The 12078-nt window shown below is 47.0% G+C and overlaps 1 protein-coding gene across 1 annotated transcript in view; it reads left to right on the top strand.

Moving 5' to 3' along the window:
- Positions 1-12078, top strand: part of LOC115134866 (phosphatidylinositol phosphatase PTPRQ-like) — a 67828-nt gene that overhangs the window by 33200 nt on the left and 22550 nt on the right. The window contains 6 exon segments of the mRNA XM_065022499.1: positions 582-693; positions 1440-1548; positions 1736-1850; positions 8881-8950; positions 9039-9238; positions 9602-9839. Of these exon segments, the coding sequence (XP_064878571.1) occupies positions 582-693; positions 1440-1548; positions 1736-1850; positions 8881-8950; positions 9039-9238; positions 9602-9839 (844 nt within the window).

Below are 12078 nucleotides of genomic sequence, written 5' to 3'. Positions count from 1 at the left end.
CTCTAATTGTTTCTACATTATGGTGGCATGTACTGCCCTGAATATCGTCGAATCTAACCTGCTAACCGTGGCTAACTGTCGCTAACTGTGGACTGGGTTACTACGTTAGGCCTGGACAACGGCTCTAAGATCTAAACTGCTGTAACACTGTGACCTGCTGTAGCTAAATTGCAACATTGGATTGAACAATGGTGCTAAGCCCTCTAACATTGAGCTGACATTGCCTCTTTCTCTCTAACCTGCTGCCTCTGACCAGCAAACAGCTAACTGGGCTAACAGCTAATTGGGCTTACTGGGCTAACAGCTAACTGGTAACTAGGCTAACTGGTAACTGGGCTAACAGCTAACTGGGATAACTGGGCTAGCCTCCAGCATGGCCATCACTCTTCTCCTGATCATCACCTTCTACCTGGGATACACACACTCACAGGTTAGACTGCTCCACACACACACACACACACACACACACACACACACACACACACACACACACACACACACACACACACACACATCTACAACCACATACTGTAGTTGTGTTGTGGTTGTGGTCATGTTCTGATCATGTAGTCTCTCCTCAGGCTGACGTATCCAGTCTGAGTCCTCGAACAGTGTTTACGGTCATGGTGACCGCCGCCTCCTCCTCCAACCTCAGCCCACCGGTCAGCCGTATAATCAACACCAACAAGACCGGTGAGATGTGTTACAGCTGAAATTATAGTGGTCTGCTCTGAGGAAACATTGGGTCTGTTCTGCTGCTGCCCTCTGCTGATAATGGCTGATAATGTTTATTATCTCCCACCCTGTGTGTGTGTGCGTTCAGTGTGTAGGTGTGTGTGTGTTTGTAGGTGTGTGTAGGTTTATGTGCGTGCGGTGTGTAGGTGTGTGTGTGTGTGTTTGTAGGAGGTGTGTGCACATTTGTGTGTGTGTGTGTGTGTGTGTGTGTGTGTGTGTGTGTGTGTGTGTGTGTGTGTGTGTGTGTGTGTGTGTGTGTGTGTGTGTGTGCGTGCGTGCGTGCGTGCGTGCGTGCGTGCGTGCGTGCGTGTGTGTGTGTGTGTGGTAACACTAGCCTTGCTAAGTAGAATGAATGATGCTGTAGTGAATGTCAGTGAAATGCCATAGCTCTGAGCATCTATTCACCGGAATAGAGCAAGCTGGTCACACACACACCAATAACCCCCCACACACACACACACACACACACACACATACAAACACCCAGCTGGTTGACCCAATAGCAAACAACAACATTATCTTTCACAATGTTTCTCACCATCCTCCCAATTTGTTGACAGGACTTCCTAGTTTTGGCAGTATGTACTGATAAGTATGGATTGGATTCTTTCACATATATCAGATTTTTAGGAGATTTTGGGGAATATGGCCTTAACAGTTCTCATCTCGTCTCTTCTCATTTCCTCTCCCTCCTTTTCTCCCAGCCCCAACATCCCCTCCCACCAATCTAGAGGGGGAGAGGGTGGGCTCCAATGGGATCCTTCTGTCTTGGACCATGCCCTCTGACTCCCACGTCGACGGTTATGTCATCAGGTAAGGAGCCATATGATGTAGACCCAGATTAAGCCTTCTCCTGGAACACTATTAGGGGAATAACACTATAAGGGGGGGAATAGGGTGTTGATATTCCACCACTATTTACTTCTAAATAAAGTTGAAATAAAGTTGTTTGTATATCATCTGGTGTTTTAAATAAAGTTGTTTCTATTTAATTTAATAGGTACAAAGAGGTGTGTCCATATCCAGACCCCACCTTCAAAGAGGTGACCAAACACCTGGACATCCCTGAGACCCTTCTCAACCTCTTCTTACCAGGGTCTACCTATAACATCAAGGTAACACTCATACAGTAAACATACTGTAAGTAACGTCTCTCTGCTCTCTTTCACACACACATCTAGAAGGTAATCATGCACTGGAGAGGCTATACAGACACCCTGTGTTGTTGAGTTGGCGGCTTGCAGCGCAAACTCTCCCAAATTGAGCAGTATACTGTATTACAGGGACATCCAGATATATACCAATATTACAAGTTATTTCACGTCTAGGCTGCTTTCCTACTCAAAATATTATTAATTGGGATGGAACAAATTGGCCACGTTAGCAAGCGCCAGTGACATGTGATAGCTGCCCGGTTAAGCAAGTGCACTGGTCATTCACACCGGCTTGTCGTTCCAGATGGTGACCAATACTACACGTTTTAACTAGCGCCATCCTTCTAGCCAGCATAAACTAAACTTTGTACATCATGCAGGTTTCTCCGAACAAATAGCCTAACCTAAATGGCTCCCCATCAATTCAAAAATGTGCTTTCATGTTAACAAACAACATATTCTAAAAACAAGACAGGTCCAAGTAAAATGGACAATATGGAATGTACAATCACAACTGTCCAGGTGTTTCACCCCACTGTCGTGATCAGTGCATTCATTCATAAAATTCAATTTCAGGCAACACTGTAGGCTACGCCTCAATAAGCATGGACCTGACGCCGGTGCCTTTTGGACATCGTTTTTGGTGCAGTCCGGACCGGCCTTGATTTCCACATCCATGGACATTGGTTTTTAGTCCGGTCCGGACAAAATCTGAACCAATCATAGCCAGCCATTTTTGGTCTCGCCAAGGGCAGCAGAATGGCAAGGACCGGCCCTGATCACTCCTCCCAGTCGGATGGTTCCCCAACAATTTCAATGTACTATTGAGCCTTGTGTGTCCCAGTCTCAGCCTTGTGACTCCACTTTCCTCCCATCTCTCTCTGCCTGAGAACCTCCCTGCCCCCACCTTTTCCTGGATCTTATACAGCTGTCTTCCCTTTCCCTCCCTTTTCCACAACTCTTGCCATTTGTTTTTAACCAATGTTTTTATCAACCCCTTGGCTTCTGCTTTATTTGAATTTCATCTCAACGTGAGGATGTATAAGAGCCTGCTTGGCCATAACATCCACCTCCTCATTCCCCTCTACTCCCACATGAGCTGGTACCGAGGATCATCACAAATACCCCCATCTGTCTCACCCTATACAAGCTCTGCAAACCCTCATTACAACCCTGTCTGCGCCGAGATACAGATGAATTGAATCTTGACTACCGTCTGGCCTCACCTCCTCCACCCACTCTGCAGCCAAGAGTATGACCAGCAACTCCGTTGTGTAAACAGATCAATGATCTGTTGCTCTTTTTCCCACTGTAACCTTAAACTCAGGAACACTAAAAGCTGCATCTGTCCTCCCTGTTTTAGGTCCTTAGACCAATATGTGAATATATTCAAGAAAGCATAGTATTGCGTTCTTAAGTGTTCACTTACAACTGAATCTATTCCTTCCTCAACATATCTTACCCTCTCAAGCAACCCTAGATCTATCACTGTCAGAGGGAGCAACCATGGTGGGAAATGGAGGACGAACCACAGAGGGGCTAAACTCCCTCCCAAACAACCCCATCTCTCTCGCCTTCCCATTGCCTATCCACCCAAAACTTGTATTCAGATTTTGTTCATGTTCCCAGCACTCAGAGTACCTTTTTTGTAGGATGTGTTCCAATCAATGCTCATCTGTGCGACATAAGACATAAGTCATAAGTCATCAATAGCCGTCTTTGTATCAAAGATAATTGTGTAGTCTAGAGCGATTTCCTAGGTTAGCTAGCCAGCTATTGTCGTTCTTTTAACGCAACGTAACGTAATCAACACTGCTAGCTAGCCAGCTAGCCCCGAATAGCAGCACAGTAGAAACTATTACACTCAACGGAACGACTTGATTAGTGTAGTGTCAACAACGCAGCCACTGCCAGCTAGCCTACATAGTCAACAACGCAGCCTCTGCCAGCTAGCCTACTTCAGCAGTACTGTATCATTTTAATCATTTTAGTCAATAAGATTCTTGCTACGTAAGCTTAACTTTCTGAACACTCGAGACGTGTAGTCCACTTGTCATTCCAATCTCCTTTGCATTAGCGTAGCCTCTTGTGTAGCCTGTCAACTATGTGTCTGTCTATCCCTGTTCTCTCCTCTCTGCACAGACCATACAAACGCTCCACACCGCGTGGCCGCGGCCACCCTAATCTGGTGGTCCCAGCGCGCACAACCCACGTGGAGTTCCAGGTCTCCAGTAGCCTCTGGAACTGCCGATCTGCGGCCAACAAGGCAGAGTTCATCTCAGCCTATGCCTCCCTCCAGTCCCTCGACTTCTTGGCACTGACGGAAACATGGATCACCACAGACAACACTGCTACCCCTACTGCTCTCTCTTCGTCTGCCCACGTGTTCTCGCACACCCCGAGAGCTTCTGGTCAGCGGGGTGGTGGCACCGGGATCCTCATCTCTCCCAAGTGGTCATTCTCTCTTTCTCCCCTTACCCATCTGTCTATCGCCTCCTTTGAATTCCATGCTGTCACAGTTACCAGCCCTTTCAAGCTTAACATCCTTATCATTTATCGCCCTCCAGGTTCCCTCGGAGAGTTCATCAATGAGCTTGATGCCTTGATAAGCTCCTTTCCTGAGGACGGCTCACCTCTCACAGTTCTGGGCGACTTTAACCTCCCCACGTCTACCTTTGACTCATTCCTCTCTGCCTCCTTCTTTCCACTCCTCTCCTCTTTTGACCTCACCCTCTCACCTTCCCCCTACTCACAAGGCAGGAAATACGCTCGACCTCATCTTTACTAGATGCTGTTCTTCCACTAACCTCATTGCAACTCCCTCCAAGTCTCCGACCACTACCTTGTATCCTTTTCCCTCTCGCTCTCATCCAACACTTCCCACACTGCCCCTACTCGGATGGTATCGCGCCGTCCCAACCTTCGCTCTCTCTCCCCGCTACTCTCTCCTCTTCCATCCTATCATCTCTTCCCTCTGCTCAAACCTTCTCCAACCTATCTCCTGATTCTGCCTCCTCAACCCTCCTCTCCTCCCTTTCTGCATCCTTTGACTCTCTATGTCCCCTATCCTCCAGGCCGGCTCGGTCCTCCCCTCCCGCTCCGTGGCTCGACGACTCATTGGGAGCTCACAGAACAGGGCTCCGGGCAGCCGAGCGGAAATGGAGGAAAACTCGCCTCCCTGCGGACCTGGCATCCTTTCACTCCCTCCTCTCTACATTTTCCTCTTCTCTCTCTGCTGCTAAAGCCACTTTCTACCACTCTAAATTCCAAGCATCTGCCTCTAACCCTAGGAAGCTCTTTGCCACCTTCTCCTCCCTCCTGAATCCTCCTCCCCCTCCCCCCCCTCCTCCCTCTCTGCAGATGACTTCGTCAACCATTTTGAAAAGAAGGATGACGACATCCGATCCTCGTTTGCTAAGTCAAACGACACCGCTGGTTCTGCTCACACTGCCCTACCCTGTGCTCTGACCTCTTTCTCCCCTCTCTCTCCAGATGAAATCTCGCGTCTTGTGACGGCCGGCCGCCCAACAACCTGCCCGCTTGACCCTATCCCCTCCTCTCTTCTCCAGACCATTTCCGGAGACCTTCTCCCTTACCTCACCTCGCTCATCAACTCATCCCTGACCGCTGGCTACGTCCCTTCCGTCTTCAAGAGAGCGAGAGTTGCACCCCTTCTGAAAAAACCTACACTCGATCCCTCCGATGTCAACAACTACAGACCAGTATCCCTTCTTTCTTTTCTCTCCAAAACTCTTGAACGTGCCGTCCTTGGCCAGCTCTCCCGCTATCTCTCTCAGAATGACCTTCTTGATCCATATCAGTCAGGTTTCAAGACTAGTCATTCAACTGAGACTGCTCTTCTCTGTATCACGGAGGCGCTCCGCACTGCTAAAGCTAACTCTCTCTCCTCTGCTCTCATCCTGCTAGACCTATCGGCTGCCTTCGATACTGTGAACCATCAGATCCTCCTCTCCACCCTCTCCGAGTTGGGCATCTCCGGCGCGGCCCACGCTTGGATTGCGTCCTACCTGACAGGTCGCTCCTACCAGGTGGCGTGGCGAGAATCCGTCTCCACACCACGTGCTCTCACCACTGGTGTCCCCCAGGGCTCTGTTCTAGGCCCTCTCCTATTCTCGCTATACACCAAGTCACTTGGCTCTGTCATAACCTCACATGGTCTCTCCTATCATTGCTATGCTATCTTATCCTTTCCCCCTTCTGATGACCAGGTGGCAAATCGCATCTCTGCATGTCTGGCAGACATATCAGTGTGGATGACGGATCACCACCTCAAGCTGAACCTCGGCAAGACGGAGCTGCTCTTCCTCCCGGGGAAGGACTGCCCGTTCCATGATCTCGCCATCACGGTTGACAACTCCATTGTGTCCTCCTCCCAGAGCGCTAAGAACCTTGGCGTGATCCTGGACAACACCCTGTCGTTCTCAACTAACATCAAGGCGGTGGCCCGTTCCTGTAGGTTCATGCTCTACAACATCCGCAGAGTACGACCCTGCCTCACACAGGAAGCAGCGCAGGTCCTAATCCAGGCACTTGTCATCTCCCGTCTGGATTACTGCAACTCGCTGTTGGCTGGGCTCCCTGCCTGTGCCATTAAACCCTACAACTCATCCAGAACGCCGCAGCCCGTCTGGTGTTCAACCTTCCCAAGTTCTCTCACGTCACCCCGCTCCTCCGCTCTCTCCACTGGCTTCCAGTTGAAGCTCGCATCTGCTACAAGACCATGGTGCTTGCCTACGGAGCTGTGAGGGGAACGGCACCTCAGTACCTCCAGGCTCTGATCAGGCCCTACACCCAAACAAGGGCACTGCGTTCATCCACCTCTGGCCTGCTCGCCTCCCTACCACTGAGGAAGTACAGTTCCCGCTCAGCCCAGTCTAAACTGTTCGCTGCTCTGGCCCCCCAATGGTGGAACAAACTCCCTCACGACGCCAGGACAGCGGAGTCAATCACCACCTTCCGGAGACACCTGAAACCCCACCTCTTTAAGGAATACCTAGGATAGGATAAAGTAATCCCTCTCACCCCCCCTTAAAAGATTTAGATGCACTACTGTTCCACTGGATGTCATAAGGTGAATGCACCAATTTGTAAGTCGCTCTGGATAAGAGCGTCTGCTAAATGACTTAAATGTAATGTAATGTAAATTTCTTCTTCAAGGTTTATTAGCAGACTACTCTCATAAGGTGTATTGCTGCCACCTGCTGTACGAGGTAGTAAAAAAATGATATCCCAAAAAACAAAGCTGTTTTGGATGAACAAATACATACTATTTACCAAAAACACTAACCAAAATTCACTCTACTACCCTGAATTTAGAAAATAATATATGATTTAAAAAAATGTTTACTTCTTCAGTCAGATTTTAATGTATGTTCAGATCCCTACACAGATTCGGGAACTTGGGAAGCGGGAACCTCGCCATTCAGTACTCCCCGTAACATTTTGGCTGTCAAGTCCTGAATATCCAGAAATCTATTTGCCGCCTTCACAATGATATCTAGCTTCTTAGATTGTTTTATTCATTTGACTAGTGCAATTCATCACTTGTGCTATAAACGCAACAAAGTCCACCTTCTTCACTGTTCGTGTGTCGGGATCCTTCTCCTGCATGGCATTCACTGCAGACTGTGGGACATCACCTACCATCTCCTCTCTACTACTCACTCCTTCAGCTATTTTCACTGCCTCCACATAGGAGTCCTGCTGGATAGCCCTGATCCTAGCTACTGCGACCTCCTTCGTTTTTACAGGGCACTATGGGAACTGGAACGTGATTCCCATCACAATTACAGAAACAAGCTGTAACACTGCAGCGGCTTCTGTACATACGGTCTCACCGCATATCTCAAATACCCAAGTTTTACATAAGTCGGGAGAATCACTTCATCAAACAAAAGTAAAACTGATAGACTTTGCTCCTTCTTTACGCCTATCATTCAAGTCAAGCTACATGCGTCTACCACTCCTGGCATGTTATCCATAAACCACACAGCCTTTATATCCAACGAGACACCAGCGATGACACCTTTAACCGGTGCCCTACTCTGAAAATCATAGCTTTCCACGTCATATGTCGATATCTTGTAGAGCCACAGAGCTTTTTCTCCTTTTGCACTTATTTTTCAACATATCGCTCCTGGTCGTTCTGACCGATTCCACTTTTCCCAATTCGTCCTTCACGTCATCAATTTGGGCACCAGGCGTGTCCATATAGCCTCTCCCATCAATTACACTTACATCATTCAATAGAAATGTAACGTAAGCATATGGTAGAATGTGTGTTTTAACCATTTCTGTATTTTCTTTGTGTGCATCCATCCATGCGTGTGCGTGCGTGCGTGCGTGCGTGTGTGTGTGTGTGTGTGTGTGTGTGTGTTCTGGGCAGATGCCTCCGGAGGGGAAACTATTCTCTTGATCTGGTTAAATAATTCATTGTGATTAAATGATTTATAACGTAAAAATATCTATGGATCAGCCATGCTGTTTTTTTCCCACAGACTATTCTGCCAATACGCTGTGTGTGATTATGGTTAATAGTTTTCACTTCAATAGAACTTCACTTTAACCTCACATCTGAAGGATGGCACTCTCTACAGGGTAGTGCCCTCCCTGTCACTGTGAAGCTGGGGTCTCCTTAAGACTACAGGAAATAGTGACCCCATCTTGCATCATCATCATCAACCAGCATCATCTGACCTCCAATCCAGAGAGGCCCAACCTTGCTTAGCTTCAAAGACAAGCTAGCAGTAGGCTACAGGGTGCTATGGATGTCCCTGTAGTCAGTGTGTATATCTGCCTGCCTGGTGTTATGTGACTGTTGCATCAATAAACGTCCCTGACCACTGGTAGAGATTAACATGGTGAAGATCTGACGACTTAACCCTGAATTAGTCATGATGATTAATACTCTCTCTCTCTCTCTCTCTCTCTCTCTCTCTCTCTCTCTCTCTCTCTCTCTCTCTCTGTCCAGGTTGCAGCAGAAAACTCTGCTGGTATTGGACCCTATAGCAAGTCTCTGTACATCAAAACTGCTGAGGCTCGTAGGTATCCACAAATAACATACAAACACACACACACACACACACACACACACACTTACACAAACAGACAACTGTAACCCTTTGTCAGCCCCAGGCCTGGTGACTAACCTGACAGCGTTTGCTGAGAACCACACGTTTGTAGTGGTCACCTGGCTCCTGCCACTCCGCATCAACGGTCTGATCACCAAGTTTGCGGTCAAAGCCAAACACGCTCGTACTGGTCAGACCGTCCGCATACTGGAGCTGGATGCTGAGGACATCATGACCGGAGCGCTACCACACTGCAACGTATGTCTTTCTCTTTCTTTCTCTCTCCCTGTTTGTCTGCTTCTTTCTCTCTCTCTATACAGATACTCTGACCACATCATTAACAGAAGACTATCTAGATGAGATGAGATTTTTCAACTGGTTTTTAAACGTTCAGAAAATATATTGTTGTACAACCAGAAAAGTGCTGCAGGCCCCCAGTTTTTCTCCCTCTCTTTCACTCACTCACTCACTCACTCACTCACTCACTCACTCTCTCTCTCTCTCTCTCTCTCTCTCTCTCTCTCTCTCTCTCTCTCTCTCTCTCTCTCTCTCTGTCTTTCGTGTACTTTAAATGTGTGTGTGTGTGTGTGTGTGTGTGTGTGTGTGTGTGTGTGTGTGTAGGATGCAGCAGACATTCTGTCTCGTGGGACCCCCAGTCCGTCAGAGGTGACAGCTCTGACAGCGTCCTCTCCTCCCGTCACCCTGTCAGCCGTCCCGCCCGCCGCCACCTGGGCCGTACCAATATCCGTAGGGGTGGACCAGCTGCGACCTTACACAGCATACGTCTTCGAAGTGTCCGCTTTCACCTCCGACGGAGAGGGACAGGTCGCCTCCACCATGGTCCGCATGCCTGAGTCAGGTACACACCCACACACTCCACCTCTCTCCATCTACATCCCACTGGGCACAGACGTCAGTTCAACGTCTAATTTACATTTGGTTGTGTTGTCAGCTATTGTGAATTCAATGTCAGTGGATTTAGGTTAAAAGTTAGGTGAAAAATGCCCTTATGTTGTTGACTTTTTCAAATCCAATGAGTTTGATTCAATGTCATCGCACAGATTTTGGGGGTTAAAATTATGTGGAAACAACATTGATTCAACCAGTTTTTGCCAATGGGATATCTCTGTCTCGATCTCTCTCTCTATCTGTTCCTATCTCTCCATCTGTTCCTATCTCTCCATCTGTTCCTATCTCTCCATCTCTCTCTATCTGTTCCTATCTCTTCATCTCTCTCTATCTGTTCCTATCTCTTTTCTCTCTCTATCTGTTCCTATCTCTTTTCTCTCTCTATCTGTTCCTATCTCTTTTCTCTCTCTATCTGTTCCTATCTTTTTTCTCTCTCTATCTGTTCCTATCTCTTTTCTCTCTCTATCTGTTCCTATCTCTTCATCTCTCTCTATCTGTTCCTATCTCTTCATCTCTCTCTATCTGTTCCTATCTCTCCATCTGTTCCTATCTTTCCATCTCTCTCTATCTGTTCCTATCTCTCCATCTCTCTCCATCTGTTCCTATCTTTCCATCTCTCTCTATCTGTTCCTATCTCTCCATCTCTCTCTATCTGTTCCTATCTCTTCATCTCTCTCTATCTGTTCCTATCTCTCCATCTGTTCCTATCTTTCCATCTCTCTCTATCTGTTGCTATCTCTCTATCTGTTCCTATCTCTCCATCTCTCTCTATCTGTTCCTATCTCTTTTCTCTCTCTATCTGTTCCTATCTCTTCATCTCTCTCTATCTGTTCCTATCTCTTTATCTCTCTCTATCTGTTCCTCTCTCCATCTGTTCCTATCTTTCCATCTCTCTCTATATGTTCCTATCTCTCCATCTCTCTCTATCTGTTCCTATCTCTTTTCTCTCTCTATCTGTTCCTATCTTTCCATCTCTCTCTATCTGTTCCTATCTCTCCATCTCTCTCCACCTGTTCCTATCTTTCCATCTCTCTCTATCTGTTCCTATCTCTTTTCTCTCTCTATCTGTTCCTATCTCTTCATCTCTCTCTATCTGTTCCTATCTCTTTTCTCTCTCTATCTGTTCCTATCTCTCCATCTCTCTCTATCTGTTCCTATCTCTCCATCTCTCTCTATCTGTTCCTATCTCTCCATCTCTCTCTATCTGTTCCTATCTCTCCATCTCTCTCTATCTGTTCCTATCTCTCCATCTCTCTCTATCTGTTCCTATCTCTCCATCTCTCTCTATCTGTTCCTATCTCTTCATCTCTCTCTATCTGTTCCTATCTCTCCATCTCTCTCTATCTGTTCCTATCTCTCCATCTCTCTCTATCTGTTCCTATCTCTCCATCTCTCTCTATCTGTTCCTATCTCTCCATCTCTCTCTATCTGTTCCTATCTCTCCATCTCTCTCTATCTGTTCCTATCTCTTCATCTCTCTCTATCTGTTCCTATCTCTCTATCTGTTCCTATCTCTCCATCTCTCTCTATCTGTTCCTATCTCTCCATCTCTCTCTATCTGTTCCTATCTCTTTTCTCTCTCTATCTGTTCCTATCTCTTCATCTCTCTCTATCTGTTCCTATCTCTTCATCTCTCTATATCTGTTCCTATCTCTCCATCTCTCTCTATCTGTTCCTATCTCTCCATCTCTCTCTATCTGTTCCTATCTCTCCATCTCTCTCTATCTGTTCCTATCTCTCCATCTCTCTCTATCTGTTCCTATCTCTCCATCTGTTCCTATCTCTCCATCTCTCTCTATCTGTTCCTATCTCTCCATCTCTCTCTATCTGTTCCTATCTCTCCATCTCTCTATCTGTTCCTATCTCTCCATCTCTCTCTATCTGTTCCTATCTCTCCATCTCTCTCTATCTGTTCCTATCTCTCCATCTCTCTCTATCTGTTCCTATCTCTCCATCTCTCTCTATCTGTTCCTATCTCTCCATCTCTCTCTATCTGTTCCTATCTCTCCATCTCTCTCTATCTGTTCCTCTCTCTCTCCATCTCTCCATCTCTCTCTATCTGTTCCTATCTCTCCATCTCTCTCTATCTGTTCCTATCTCTCCATCTCTCTCTATCTGTTCCTATCTCTCCATCTCTCTCTATCTGTTCCTATCTCTCCATCTCTCTCTATCTGTTCCTATCTCTCTAT

This window comes from Oncorhynchus nerka, linkage group LG9a (genome assembly GCF_034236695.1).
Source record: "Oncorhynchus nerka isolate Pitt River linkage group LG9a, Oner_Uvic_2.0, whole genome shotgun sequence".
NCBI classification, from domain to species: Eukaryota; Metazoa; Chordata; class Actinopteri; order Salmoniformes; family Salmonidae; genus Oncorhynchus; species Oncorhynchus nerka.
The sequence above is the reverse complement of the archived record's forward strand: the minus strand, read 5'-3'. Positions and strand labels throughout refer to the sequence as shown.